This window comes from Salmo salar, chromosome ssa25, assembly GCF_905237065.1.
Source record: "Salmo salar chromosome ssa25, Ssal_v3.1, whole genome shotgun sequence".
Classification (NCBI taxonomy): Eukaryota; Metazoa; Chordata; class Actinopteri; order Salmoniformes; family Salmonidae; genus Salmo; species Salmo salar.
In genome coordinates, this window is record NC_059466.1 from 23,987,390 (window position 1) to 24,003,467 (window position 16,078).

At 42.2% G+C, this 16,078-nt stretch overlaps 1 protein-coding gene across 7 annotated transcripts in view; it reads left to right on the plus strand.

The window, feature by feature from the left end:
- lrp1bb (low density lipoprotein receptor-related protein 1Bb) overlaps positions 1-16,078 on the plus strand; it is a 446,550-nt gene that overhangs the window by 320,677 nt on the left and 109,795 nt on the right. For all 7 annotated transcript variants that reach the window (XR_006761946.1, XR_006761945.1, XR_006761947.1 and 4 more), the window contains 8 exons: positions 7,901-8,041; positions 8,247-8,372; positions 8,791-8,922; positions 13,114-13,248; positions 13,466-13,595; positions 14,196-14,322; positions 14,509-14,660; positions 14,954-15,078. Coding sequence is in view for 4 of the 7 variants with exons in the window: in XM_014173709.2 (XP_014029184.2) it covers positions 7,901-8,041; positions 8,247-8,372; positions 8,791-8,922; positions 13,114-13,248; positions 13,466-13,595; positions 14,196-14,322; positions 14,509-14,660; positions 14,954-15,078 (1,068 nt within the window). In the remaining 3 variants the exon portion in view is untranslated. The remainder of the gene's footprint in view (positions 1-7,900; positions 8,042-8,246; positions 8,373-8,790; positions 8,923-13,113; positions 13,249-13,465; positions 13,596-14,195; positions 14,323-14,508; positions 14,661-14,953; positions 15,079-16,078) is intronic.

A 16,078-nucleotide genomic window follows, 5' to 3' on the forward strand; every position in this document is an offset into this window, starting at 1 on the left:
GCTAAATAAATACCAGAGGAAAGTGGAGAGCACACTTTCAGCGCACTTTCACATCCAGCTGAGAGCTGCCCAGTGACACGAGCCTACCAGACGAGCTAAACTACTTCTATGCTTGCTTCGAGGTAAATAACACTGGAACGTACATGAGAGCACCAGCTGTTCCGGGAGACTGTGTGATCACGCTCTCCGCAGCCGATGTGAGTAAGACCTTTAAACAGGTCAACATTCACAAGGCTGCAGGGCCAGACAGATTACCAGGACGTGTACTGCGAGCATGCGCTGACCAACTAGCAAGTATCTTCACTGACATTTTCAATCTCTCCCTGTCCGAGTCTGTAATACCAACATGTTTTAAGCAGACCACCATAGTGCCTGTGCCCAAGAACACTAAGGTAACCTGCCTAAATGACTACCGACCCGTAGCACTCACGTCTGTAGCCATGAAGTGCTTCGAAAGGCTGGTCATGGCTCACATCAACACCATTATCCCAGAAATCCTAGACCCACTCCAATTTGCATACCACCCCAACAGATCCACAGATGCATTCTCTATTGCGCTCCACACTGCCCTTTCCCACCTGTACAAAAGGAACACCTACGTGAGAATGCTATTCATTGACTACAGCTCAGCGTTCAACACCATAGTGCCCTCAAAGCTCATCAATAAGCTAAGAACCCTGGGACTAAACACCTCCCTCTCCAACTGGATCCTGGACTTCCTGACGGGCTGGCCTCAGGTGGTAAGGGTAGGTAACAACACATCTGCCACGCTGATCCTCCTGTACTCCCTGTTCACTCATGACTGCACGGCCAGGCACGACTCCAACACCATCATTAAGTTTGCTGATGACACAACAGTGGTAGGTCTGATCACCGACAACGATGATACAGCCTATAGGGAGGAGGTCAGAGACCTGGCCACGTGGTGCCAGGACAATAACCTCTCCCTCAACGTGATCAAGACAAAGAAGATGATTGTGGACTATAGGAAAAAGAGGACTGAGCACACCCCCATTCTCATCGACGGGGCTGCAGTGGAGCAGGTCGAGAGCTTCAAGTTCCTTTGTGTCAACATCACCAACAAACTAACATGGTTCAAGCACACCAAGACAGTCATGAAGAGGGCACGACAAAACCTGTTCCCCCAGCCCTAAGTTCATTAGAGTTACCAGCCATAGATATTGCAGCCCAAATAAATGCTTCACAGAGTTCAAGTAACAGACCCATCTCAACATCAACTGTTCAGAGGAGACTGCGTGAATCAGGCCTTCATGGTTGAATTGCTGCAAAGAAACCACTACTAAAGGACACCAATAAGAAGAAGAGACTTGCTTGGTCCAAGAAACATGAGCAATGGACATTAGACCGGTGGAAATTTGTCCTGTGGTCTGGAGTCCAAATTTGAGATATTTGGTTCCAACCGCCGTGTCTTTGTGAGACGCGGTGTAGGTGAACGGATGATCTCCGCATGTGTATTTCCCACCGTAAAGCATGGAGGAGGTGGTGTTATGGTGTGGGGGTGCTTTGCTGGTGACACTGTGATTTATTTTAAATTCAAGGCACACTTAACCAGCATGGCTACCACAGCATTCTGCAGCGATACGCCAGTCCCATTAAGCCCAAACCAGATGGGATATCATTTTTTTCAACAGGACAATGACCCAAAACACACCTCCAGGCTGTGTAAGGGCTATTTGACCAAGAAGGAGAGTGATGGAGTGCTGCATTAGATGACCTGGCCTCCACAATCCCTTGACCTCAACCAAATTGAGATGGTTTGGGATAAGTCTAACCGCAGAGTGAAGGAAAAGCAGCCAACAAGTGCTCAGTATGTGTTCGAACTCCTTCAGGACTGTTGGGAAAGCATTCCAGGTGAAGATGGTTGAGAGAATGCCAAGAGTGTGCATAGCTGTCATCAAGTCAAAGGGTGGCTATTTGAAGAATCACAAGTAGAAAATATATTTGTTTAATTTGTTTAACACTTTTTTTGGTTACTATGTGATTCCATATGTGTTATTTCATAGTTTTGATGTCTTCAATATTCTTCTACAATGTAAAAAATGAAGAAAAACCCTTGAACTTCTAAAACTTTTGACCGATAGTGTATGTGAAAACTGCTTTCCATTTTCTCTGCTCCATTAACGAATCAAAGTTATTGAACGCTGATTAAACAACACTTCCTTCCTGTAGCGGAGGCCTTTGGTCTGCCTTGGGTTAATCAATGAAATGCTGTATTTGTAGTGGTTAGGCTTGTTCTCAGCCGTCAGCCTGTGTCAATTAAGAGAGATTGAGATCTAACAGGCGGCTGACCTGGATCTATTGCCCCCCCCCTCTCCCCACAGTAGGGGACTGTGAGTGTGTGTGTTGGTGTGCGCGTGCATGTGTATTACCATCAATGAGAGGTTTGCCCAAGAGTGCCCTGCGTACTGATGGGTTATCTATAGTTTAGTTTAACCCACTGCTGGCTTATCACTGTCATGTGAAATGGACACTAACTGCTATTTGATTCCTGCTGCTGCATGACAAACGCCATTATGAGAATGTTCAGTTGAAGTATTAAAACAGCATGTTGAGACTCGAAACTGAAAGTTTCAGAATGAGCAGAAAAATTATTATAGTTGTCGACGTAGCTATCAGATGATTTGACGAGCTTAGTCACAACAAATGGCAATTCCCCCAAAATGTTAACAATTGCATATTTTTTGCACAATCACTGATGCATCCTGATGATTGCCAAGGACAGTTGTGAATGGAGTTAATGAAAGCAGTGTGTGTGACACCAGGTTGATCCATTCAACTCCTGGTGCTGTGTGTTACTGTTTTTTGCTGTGCTAAACGGAGATCTGAGGGCCTGTGTTTAGAAGATGTATGTATGTGTGTGTGTGTGTGTGTGTGTGTGTGTGTGTGTGTGTGTGTGTATGTGTGTTAGGTTAGGTGTTTAGACGGTGTGGGTGATCCATCTATCAGCCTCCAGTTGCATGGAATCAAACACATTGGTTGAAGTTTAAATTAAATATGATGAGCAACAACCAAGCAATCACCACTACCCACTGGCCCCAGTGGCAACAAATTAATGCAGAAAGCACAGCTAATCTGGACTAGGTGATCCGGAGGGTCAACTGTTTGGGAAGCAGCATGTAGGCTGTCAGTCTCACTCAAAGCAATTTGGCTGATTCCAGAAAATGAGTTTTACTTTCCTTTTAATGTTGACTTTCATCCCAAAACTATTTCACTGAACTGTAGTGGGTTCCTTCCATTTCTCCTTTACAACAACTGAGACTTAGGCTACATTTTGAAAGTGATTGTAAATAAGTAACATCGTACTTTATTATAGTCTGTGGTCAGATATTACATTTACATTTTACATTTTAGTCATTTAGCAGACGCTCTTATCCAGAGCGACTTACAGTAGTGAATGCATACATTTCAATTCATTAGGAACATACCCGGCCAAAAACAAAGAAATAGACAACATAGAATGCCCACCCCACATCACACCCTGACCTAACCAAATAGAGAAATAAAACGGCTCTCTAAGGTCAGGGCGTGACAGCTGGCAGGATATATGATCTATTTATCACATGATCTAATCCATGATGCTTCTTCCCTTTAAAATTCCACTGGATTCAATGAAATCTAATTTTATTGGTTGCATACACGTATTTAGCAGATGTTACTGCGGGTGTAGCGTAGCAAAATCCTTGTAAATGAGTAAATGAGTTGTAATGTGATCAGATCAGGGACTGCACATGTCTCATATAAGGCTGTCAGCTGTCTAATTCTTTAATCTGGTTAGTACCTTATTCAGGCAGGTCACCCATGATACTGGTAGGGCATTGTGGACGGGGATGGGGATGGGCGTAAGCATCTAGCTCTGGTTCAAAAGGTTGCATGTTTGAATCTATCGATAGAAAGTTGTTTTTGATATTTTTGTTTTATTATTTATTAGATATGATGAATGGTAAACACAAAATTTACATCTGATAAAAAGAAAGACATTTTTTTTTTTATTCTTCCTCAATTTGAAGGCCAAACTGCTTTATGGGCCTCTTAGACACTGCTAGGGTTCAATCATAATCATCTAGCAGTTTCCCTGCTGACAATGGTTATGATGGTTAGGATATTTCATTTGCAGAACTGAGCAATAAACACAAACAATAACAATAACATTAATAGCTTTAAAGCAGACAATTGTCACAGCTCTGCAATTTAATATAAATATAAACAATAATAAGAAATAATTGTGAATATAGAAACATACAGTACCAGTCAAAATTTTAGAACACCTACTCATTCAAGGGTTTTTCTCTACTTTTACTATTTTCTCCATTGTAGAATAATAGTGAAGACATCAAAACTATGAAATAACACATATGGAATCATATAGTAAACAAAAATATATATTCTTCAAAGTAGCCACCCTTTGCCTTGACAGCTTTGCACACTCTTGGCATTCTTTCAACCAGCTTCATTATGTAGTCACCTGGAGTTCATTTCAATTAACAGGTGTACCTTGTTAAAAGTTAATTTGTGAAATTTCTTTCCTTAATGCGTTTGAGACAAGCAGTTGTGTTGTGACAAGGTAAGGTTGGTATACAGAAGTTAGCCCTATTTGGTAAAAGACCAAGTCCATATAATGGCAAGAACAGCTCAAATAAGAAAAGAGAAACTACAGTCCACCATTACTTTAAGACATGAAGCTCAGTCAATGCAGAAAATGTCAAGAACTTTGAAAGTTTCTTCAAGTGCAGTCGCAAAAACCGTCAAGTGCTATGATGAAACTGGCTCTCATGAGGACCGCCACAGGAATGGAAGACCCAGAGTTAGCTCTGCTGCAGAGGATAAGTTCATTAGCGTTAACTGCACCTCAGATTGCAGCCCAAATAAATGCTTCACAGAGTTCCAGTAACAGGCCTTCATGGTCAAATGTCTGCAAAGAAACCACTACTGAAGGACACCAATAAGAAGAAGACTTGCTTGGAAGAAATACTAGTAATGGACATTAGACCGTTGGAAATCTGTCCTTTAGTCTGAATAGTCCAAATTTGAGATATTTGGTTCCAACCACCGTGTCTTTGTGAGACGTAGAGTAGGTAAACGGATGATCTCCGCATGTGTGGTTCCCACCGTGAAGCATGGAGGAGGAGGTGTGATGGTGTGGGTGTGCTTTGCTGGTGACACTGTCTGTGATTTATTTAGAATTCAAGGCACACTTAACCAGACTAGTACTGTATATCTTTGAAAGTCATTTTTCTGTTTAGGCACATCCACTGTCTGCGACTGAAAAATGGTAATACCTCGTCTGTGCATAATCACAGCCTCATTGAATTATCAACACTTCAATTCTCATACATGTGTTGAGAAATATGTACTGAATCTTTGTTGATAATGGCACTTCTAATAAATATAAAAGTATAGTCCCTCTGGTAACTTCAGAACACATTTTGTTCATAGATCACTATTCAGATTGGGTGAATTGGCCAAATTTTATTCTGGGTACACCTCTGAAGCCCTCTCAGCAGTTCAGTGTTAGGTGTGCTTGGTTGCACCTGTTCAGTGAGGTTCATTGCACTCCGCTGGGTTTTTGAATGGAAAAGCCTTGTCACGTCTGAGGCAAGGCAATTGCTCTAGTCCAGTCTGAAGCCAATAGAGAGCGTCACTGGATTTAACCGGGGGGGGCTGGGATAGTTCCACTCCTAAATGGGATGCATACACACCACAGGAGGCTGCTGAGGGGAGAACGGCTCATAATAATGGCCGGAACGGAGCAAATGGAATGGCATCACAGACCTGCAAACCATGATCCGGATGACTGTGTGATCACGCTCTCTGCAGCCGATGTGAGTAAGACCTTTAAACAGGTCAACATTCACAAGGCAGCAGGGCCAGACAGATTACCAGGACGTGTACTCCGAGCATGCGCTGACCAACTGGCAAGTATCTTCACTGACATTTTCAACCTCTCCCTGTCCGAGTCTGTAATACCAACATGTTTTAAGCAGACCACCATAGTGCCTGTGCCCAAGAACACTAAGGTAACCTGCCTAAATGTCTACCGACCCGTAACACTCACATCTGTAGCCATGAAATGCTTTGAAAGGCTGGTCATGGCTCACATCAACACCATTATCCCAGAAACCCTAGACCCACTCCAATTTGCATACCACACCAACAGATCCACAGATGATGCAATCTCTATTGCACTCCACACTGCCCTTTCACACCAGGACAAAAGGAACACCTATGTGAGAATGCTATTCATTGACCACAGCTCAGCGTTCAACACCATATTACCCTCAAAGCTCATCAATAAGCTAAGGATCCTGGGATTAAACACCTCCCTCTGCAACTGGATCCTGGACTGCTGATGGGCCGCCCCCAGGTCGTAAGGGTAGGTAACAACACATCTGCCACGCTGATCCTCAACATGGGGGCCCCGCCGGGGTGCTTGCTCAGTCCCCTCCTGTACTCCCTGTTCACTCATGACTGCACGGCCATGCACGACTCCAACACCATCGTTAAGTTTGCTGATGACACAACAGTGGTAGGCCTGATCACCGATAACGATGAGACAGCCTATAGGGAGGAGGTCAGAGTCCTGACCGTGTGATGGAAGGACAACAACCTCTCGGTCAACATGATCAAAACAAAGGAGATACAGGAAAAAGAGGACCGAGCACGCCCCCATTCTCATCGACAGAGCTGTAGTGGAGCAAGCCCACCAAGACAGTCATGAAGAGGGCACGACAAAACCTGTTCCCCCTCAGGAGACTGAAAAGATTTGGCTATGGGTCCTCAGATCCTCAAAAGGTTTTACAGCTGCACCATCGAGAGCATCCTGACGGGTTGCATCACTGCCTGGTATGGCAACTGCTCGGCCTCCAACCGCACGGCAAGCGGTACTGGACTGCCAAGTCTAGATCCAAGAGGCTTCTAAACAGCTTCTACCCCCAAGCCATAAGACTCCTGAACAGCTAATCAAATGGCTACCCAGACTACCCAGACCCCCCCCCCCACGCTGCTGCTACTCTGTTATCATCTATGCATTGTCTCTTTAACTCAACCTACATGTACATATTACCTCAATTACCTCGACACCGGTGCCCCCGCAAATTGACTCTGTACCGGTACCCCCTGTATATAGCCCCGCTATTGCTATTTACTGCTGCTCTTTAATTATTTCTAATTCGTATCGCTTGGTTTTGTTAGGTATTTTCTTAACTGCATTGTTGGTTAAGGGCTTGTAAGTAAGCATTTCACTGTAAGGTCTACACATGTTGTGTTCGGCGCATGTGACAAATAACATTTGATTTGATGTATTTGGTGCCATTCCACTGATTCCGCTCCAGTCATTACCACGAGCCCACCTCCTGTGACACACACACACACACACACACACACACACACACACACACACACACACACACACACACACACACACACACACACCAAACATGGACACATCACTCTCCAAACTCATGATACAAGTTTCCTCTCCTTAACCACTTCTTCTGCTCAGAAGCACATAGTAATGAATAACACCAGGCAGGTACTCTACAGTCTACAACTGTGCAGTAGGTCCACTCAAACATGGAAATCAACAAACACGTACCTGTGTGTAGTAGAGGCTCAGGATAGAGTATTTTGGGTCAACAACGCTACTGGTTTATTTTTCATTTGAGAATTTCACTACATGAAACGTTGCATCATTAGTAGCCTATTGCATTGTCAGAATTCATATATTCCAGTATTCATGCATGCAATATATGTAGGTCTCCCTTGTAAAAGAGGTATGTTGATCTCAATGGGACTTCTTGAATAAATAAGGGTTAAATAACACAATAACAATTCAGACAGATATGGTGGTAATGAGGTTTCTAAGGACATTTCCTTGTTTCAGGTAACAAACTGTGGTGGGCCGATGATGATTCAGCCCATCTGGGGACGGTGAACAAGAGAGACGGACGGAATCCTGTGGTTCTGAGGAATAAGACTAGCGGAGTGGTTCACATGAAGGTCTACGACAGGGAGGGACAGAGAGGTAAGGAACACACACGTACACACACATTTATTTATGCACTTATCAATTCCATCTACTGACTTCCAGAAATGTGACACCATGATGTACTACAGTACCTATAGTGCTCTGAATAACATTTCAGATTTTATCTTAGTAAAGATGTCCATGAAGCTAACAATGGTGTCCTATATCCTTATTAATACACAATTCACCATGGCCTTTCCAGGAAGGAACCCGTGTCAGGTGAACAATGGAGGCTGCTCCCAGCTCTGCTTCCCCACGTCAGAGAACACCCGCAGCTGCTCCTGTACTGTGGGCTACAGCCTTCGCACCGACCGCATGTCCTGTGAGGGTAAGACTGCAAGTCTGCTCTAACTAAATGTGCATCCCAAATAGCACCCTCATCCTAATATAGTGCAGTACGTTTGACCGGAGCCCTATTGGCTCTATGGGCTGTTTAGGACGCACACCTAAGTGACCATGCAAGAAATACATTGAGCAGTTCAGACAACCTAGCATCAGAGTAACCACAAGGTCTGTGACATGAATTCACTGTTTCCAAATAAGTACTATAGAAACCTCTGTAATCATACGAAAACATACTCAATTTGACTGTAATAAATGTACTCTATGCATATTTATTTACAGTATGTTAATCTTTGAATCCAGAACCACATATTGCGTGCACGCCATTAACATTGATGTTAGGTCGTTCACAAGAGACTAACAGTATGTTACAGTAATGGAATAATTCCTCTCCTACTCTGTAGGCATTGAGTCATTTCTGATGTACTCCATCCATGAGGGGATCAGAGGGATCGCCTTGGACCCCAATGACAACATGGAGACTCTGATGCCCATTACTGGGACCCTGTTCGCTGTGGGGGTGGACTTCCATGCAGGTAGGTACCACCAGGGCCCATATTCACAAAGCGTCTCAGAGTAGGACTGCTGATCTCAGACCATAATAAATAAGAGTGGGGACACGGTCATTAACTACATCTCCTCAGTCAACAGTCAAACCTACAGTTTATTGATTTTATGACCCCTTTATATTGTTCCCTGCATGACGTCTTCCGCATCATACGTAAAACTTACTCCAAATGGCAGTTTGTAATCAAGAGAAAAATTGCGAGAGAAAGGGAGAAATAGAGAGAGAGGGATAGAGAGACGCAAAAAAATTAGAGAAAAACCTTTATTGTAGTATTCTCTCTAACCCTGTTGAATAATGGTTAGTGGTGCTGTTGAGGGCTGCACAGATGAAAGAGTAATAAGTCCATGTTAGTAGAGACTCATGAGAAACACCAACCGTTTCTCCACATGCCCCTGAACCAGGCCTGACACAAAGTAATTCCCCAGATATTGTATCAAATGAAGGTAACAAGGAAATGGTAATGGATTAACCCAATGGCTTGTGCTGGCATTTGTCATATAATGGGTTTTCTCTTGCATAATTCATGTTCTAAATATGGTGGATTTATTACACTGACAAGTGCTTGAACGTGCACTGTCAAATGAATAAATTAAGGGCTAGTTATGCTTCATATACTGTATATGTTGCCACAATGCTCCTTGATGACAACAACTATATCGGCCTACTGGGAAAGAGAAGCTTTATCTAGCACATGCACGCACAGTAGCATTGTAAGTGTTGCATAAAACCTTTGTTTACAAAAATATCACATGATTTAGAGATAAGAGTGGAGGGGAAAGCTGTTACCTGCCCACATTTGATAGAATAGGATCCCACTGGTCACAAACCTGTTGAATCAATGTTGTTTCAATGCAATTTGTCAACGTATTGTGATGTGGAATACAAATCAAATTGTATTTGTCACATGCGCCGAATACAACAGGTGTAGACCTTACAGTGAAATGCTTACTTATAAGCCCTTAAGTAACAAAGGTAACAAATAATTAAACAGCAGCAGTAAAATAACAATAGTGAGGCTATATACAGGAGGTACCGGTACAGAGTCAATGTGCAGGGGCAGTTGAGGTAATATATACGTGTAGGTAGAGTTAAAGTGACTATGCATAGATAATAAACAGAGAGTAGCAGCAGTGTAAAAGAGGGGTCTGGGTAGCCATTTGATTAGCTGTTGAGGAGTCTTATGGTTTGGGGGTAGAAGCTGTTAAGAAGCCTTTTGGCACTACAGTACCGCTTTCTGTGCAGGGGTGACTAGGGTGGCTGGGGTCTTTGACAACTTTTAGGGCCTTCCTCTGACCGCCTGGTATAGTCCTGGATGGCAGGAAGCTTGGCCTCAGTGATGTACTGGGCCGTACGCACTACCCTCTGTAGTGCCTTGCGGTCGGAGGCTGAGCAGTTTCCATACCAGGCAGTGATGCAACCAGTCTGAATGCTCTCGATGGTGCAGCTGTAGAACCTTTTTGAGGATCTAAGGACCCATAGCCAAATCTTTTCAGTCTCCTGTGGGGGAATAGGCTATGTCGTGCCCTCTTCACGACTGCCCTAGTGTGTTTGGACCATGATAGGTTGTTGGTGATGTGGACACCAAATATATTTTATTTGGAAAAAGTATCGTAAACTTTTGTTTTGAGGGTGAAATTTCAACCAGAGGATAATGTCATCATGTTAACCACATTTCAACGTAGACAAACTTTGTTTAAAATACGTTGAATTTGTACCGCTAAAACAATGTCAGATCTTCAACGATATATAGAAGAAAAAATGTATCTATATACAGCTACTCTTTGTTCTCCCATCCAGGATTTTAACCAAACCCTGCTTAGCTATGATATTTGTCACAAAATATTACTAATGTGCTGTCATGAGAATGATTGTTGAGAGAGCTCCACTTAAAAACAAAATACTGTAGATTCACTGTTGCTGTCGAAGTAATTTTACCAGAGCAAATGAAATGTGACCATACTTAATCACTCATATACGTATCATCAATGATGTTATTTAGGCCTATATAGTATTTGAAAAGTCATCAACAGCTATTATTATAATTCAACTAAAAATAGACAATACAATAGGCCAAGGGTTTCAAGCTCTGAATAATTTCAAATGTAACGATATTTAGTGATGATGTTTTTGGTTGTCAACTTCGATTTTTGGTTGCGATGGAGACGTGAATCCAACATATCAATTATTAATTTGTAAACAAAATGGAATTAAAGTCAGGTGAAGTCAGTGGCACAGATGGCACTATCCAAGCAGAATATAAATCTGCAAATGTTGATATTTGGTTGCGTTGACAACCAAACACAATTTTTAATATCACTTTTGAAGTACAATAAGTAGCTTATTAACTTGTTGACAATTATACAAATGATAATGGAATTCACGTCTCCAACTCAACCCAGAAAAGAAATTAAAGAATGTAATTAAGACAGTGGCTCAGATGGAACTGTCTAAGCATTAAATACATCTCCTTAAAATGTTGATATTTGGTTGTTGTCAACCAAACACAATTCAATATTACTTTTGTAATACAGTAAATAGCCTAGAGTTAAGGCTATCTTCCAAACTAATATAACATTCAAACTTCAAATGAGTAACATGGCCACATTTTGAGGTTGCTGTAACTATAAATGTATTTTTATGTAGTTATATAAAGCGTGCATGTTCAAGATAGCATGCATAGGTCATCGCAGGTCTGAGGCGATCTTCACAAATTATGTAATAATAATCAGCATTGATCACTTGAACCATGTACTTTTAATGTAATCCCAACTGCAATCCAGATCATGTGGTTGTGCTATTACATGAATCACATTGAGAACACATTAATCTGTTGTATAAATAAACAACATATCTGACGTAGTCCCATTTCAACTTTTTGCTGTGCTTTGAAATGGTTGTCATGAAAGCGCAGTGATAGACATTTGGGTGACAACTAAACCAGAAATCTGACATTGTTTTTCCATTGGAATATGGTTGAAAGCCTGGTGATACACATTGGAAATTCAACTAACTTTTGGCTTTCTGTTTGAGTGGGTGAATATAGGTTGTAACCTCATTGATCAACGTCTCAACCAAATATTACCCAATTATCCACGTTGAAATGACGTGGTGTGTCCATTGGGATGAAGGTATGGCAGAAAATAAGTGTTGCAAGGCAGCAGTTCCCACAGTACGGAAAGCTCAAAGACAGTGGATGTCAGAAATGTCTCAGAGACCCTGAATGTCAATGGTAATCTTGATGTGCGACAACTTGCATTTTAGGAAACTAGTCTAAACCTAAAAACTTCAAATCTTAAACCTTAGCTAAAATTAGTTTTAGGCTTTTGTATGCATAAGGTCTTGGTTGCCCTCCCCTTTGTTGCTGTTATACAGGTGAACATGCAAACACCCAGCTAAGCGCAGAGTCAACCAGCAACAGCAGCGGTGGATAGCTCACACAAAGAATTTGCATATCATTATGAAGCAGGTCATTGGTGCGTAAAAAAGATGAAAGCCTTCCAGCTGGATCCTGTCACATGTAAGATATGTGTTAACGGAGTGTGAATTCTGTATAAACAGGAGGATGCAAATAAACACAACGCTGCCTATCCTCCCAACAACCTGGGCCCACTGAACTGACAGGCAAATAACGAAATGTACTTAAGGCTTTAAGGCTGGACTCGGAAATGAATGACTTTGTATTTCATCCTGTCGTATATGAAATAGAGTTATAATCAGAAAGGATCATAACATTTTAGATGCTATGTTTTACATATGCAATTTATTTTCCAATAAAATCTGGTATACAATAGCCTTTTCATGTCCCGATGTTGCATTTCAACAAGGAAATAAGGTCTGAATGGACATGTGAACAATAATCATAATTTACATCCCCATTTTGTGAAATGGAGCATGTAGTTGTAATAATAATAATAAGCTTGCTTCCATAAAAAACACTAACAATAATAGGGAGGCCTATTAATGTGCCTACATTTTCCACAACAGTACAAAAAGATCAGGTCCACACACTTGGAATTGAGGTGAAAATTATTACTAACGAGCTCAAGTCTACGCATGACTACTAAAGAATACCAAAAGTTTCCAGTCTATGCACCAACTAATATACTCTAGAATACCACAAGTGTGCAGTTATTTTTCTTTGTTTCTTACCATTCCACAGGTAATGACACAGTGTACTGGACAGACATGGGCCTGAACACAATCTCCAGAGCCAAGAGGGATCAGACCTGGAGGGAGGACATCATTACCACGGGCATCAGCAGGGTAGAGGGCATCGCAGTGGACTGGATCGCTGGTCAGTATCGTCTTCTGTAAAATGTACAAAATGTCTTCTTACTTTAAGCGGTCCTATGTGGATATACAGTACCTTCATCAAACATTTCCTGAGATTTTATCTCGATGTGACTAACCTGTATAAATAAAGGTATGCATTAAAACTATTATAACACTGTCCTTTACACAACTGTTCTTTGTACAACTCTAATACCAGTATCTTTGTGTTCCTCCCACAGGTAACCTTTACTGGACAGACCATGGTTTCAACCTCATAGAGATTGCCCGTCTTAGTGGTGCTTACCGTTCTGTAGTCATCTCCGAGGGACTCGACCAACCTAGAGCCATCGCTGTTCATCCACAGAAAGGGTGTGTGTGTGTGTGTGTGTGTGTGTGTGTGAGAAAGATGAATGGGTAACAGACAATAAGAAGAGATAAAGTTGAAAATGGACAGAGGAAATGGAAATGTATTTGACCAGCAGGGAGTGAAATGAGTCAGACAGCGTTGACCACCTCCTGAAAGAGATCAAGATGTTGCTGGATAATAATCATTGGGTCATACTGCTGTTTCTGGACTGAAAATAGATCATGTAGCAGATGAAGGCCAACTGATGTCATTAGGCTTACCAGTATCCCTGCATTGATGTTTGTTTTGTGCAGTGCAGTATGATTCATTTTAAGTTTGCCACTAAACTTTCATGATCTGGTGTTGACACAGTGTGAAATGCCTACTGTAAGAAGAGCTTTGTGGAGAACTAAATTGTAACAATATATGATTTTACTTGCATAGCCTCTGATAACTTTGGTATCACATTAGATCACACAATTTGTCCTTTCAGATCTGTTCCAATTGTCCAACCAGTTGGATGTTAATGTTTCTGGGTTTGCCACTCTGCCCTCTCTATTTCTCTCTCTCCCCAACCTCTCGCTCTCTCCCTCTATCACCCACCCTCTATCTATCTGTCTCAGGTATCTGTTTTGGACAGAATGGGGCCAGAGCCCCTGCATAGGTCGAGCCCGTCTAGACGGCTCCGATCAGGTCACCCTGGTCAACTCTGGCATCGCCTGGCCCAATGGGATCTCCATAGACTATGAGGTACAGTACCAGACACCTTCTGATCATTCATGTCCTATTAGCTCTGATCCATCCACCTCATCCTAAAGTAGTTTCATACCAGCAGCCTATCCTCATCCTTCTTTGAGTGGATATAATGTACCCAATGTACCCCATAAGAGGATAGGGGATGTGTCTGGTGATGTGCATTTTCAAATTACTTTCCAGGAAAATAGATTATACTGGTGTGACGCCCGCACCGACAAGATAGAGAGGATCAACCTTGAGACGGGTGAGAGCAGGGAGATTGTACTGTCAGCGGCCAACGTAGACCTCTTTTCCGTGGCCGTGTTCGGAGCTTACATCTACTGGTCTGACAGGTAATTTAATACTTCCTTATATGCACACAGATTGGGCTGTAAAGTCTGATCATATAACCTGGTATTAACCCTTCATCCCAGAGGTCTCAGTGTGGAGAACCTCAGCGGAGTATTTTTTACATGAGGGGCACCATATTTATGTAAATGTACTAGCATACCTCAATGTCATTATCAATGACATTTCTGAATGATAAAGTGGCATTGATAAGTACTTTTAAGAATCAAAGAAAAATTAAGAAGAAAGTGTCCTTGATTACTTTTTAAAACTTTTCTCTCTCTCTCTCTGTCTTCAGAGCTCACTCCAACGGTTCCATCCGGCGAGGCTTCAAAAGTGAAGCCAGTGAGGCAGTCACCATGAGAAGTGGTCTCGGGGTCAACCTGAAGGATGTGACAGTCTTCAATAGAGGCCGGGAGAAAGGTTAAGGTTTCAACTTAATGCTCCTTTTTGATTCTCACCCATCACCGTCATCAGCAGCATTGTTTCATTTCCTAATCTATGTGTTGGTCAAAATCAATTGGGAGCCATCTAGCACAAGGGAAATACAAAACTGCAGTTATAGACAGTGCATGTATAGTACTATACACAAGTGACAACACTACCGTTCAAAGTTTTAGAACACCTACTCATTCAAGGGTTTTTCTTTATGTTTACTATTTTCTACAGTGTAGAATAATAATGAAGACATCAAAACTATGAAATAACACATACAGTGAGGGGGAAAAGTATTTGATCCCCTGCTGATTTTGTATGTTTGCCCACTGACAAAGAAATGATCAGTCTATCATTTTAATGGTAGGTTTATTTGAACAACAAAAAAATCCAGTAAAACGCATGTCAAAAATGTTATAAATTGATTTGCATTTTAATGAGGGAAATAAGTATTTGACCCCTCTGCAAAACATGACTTAGTACTTGGTGGCAAAACCCTTGTTGGCAATCACAGAGGTCAGACGTTTCTTGTAGTTGGCCACCAGGTTTGCACACATCTCAGGAGGGATTTTGTCCCACTCCTCTTTGCAGATCTTCTCCAAGTCATTAAGGTTTCGAGGCTGACGTTTGGCAACTCGAACCTTCAGCTCCCTCCACAGATTTTCTATGGGATTAAGGTCTGAAGACTGGCTAGGCCACTCCAGACCTTAATGTACTTCTTCTTGAGCCACTCCTTTGTTGCCTTGGCCTTGTGTTTTGGGTTATTGTCATGCTGGAATACCCATCCACGACCCATTTTCAATGCCCTGGCTGAGGGAAGGAGGTTCTCACCCAAGATTTGATGGTACATGGCCCACTCCATCGTCCCTTTGATGCGGTGAAGTTGTCCTGTCCCCTTAGCAGAAAAACACCCCCAAAGCATAATGTTTCCACCTCCATGTTTGACGGTGGAGATGGTGTTCTTGGGGTCATAGGCAGCATTCCTCCT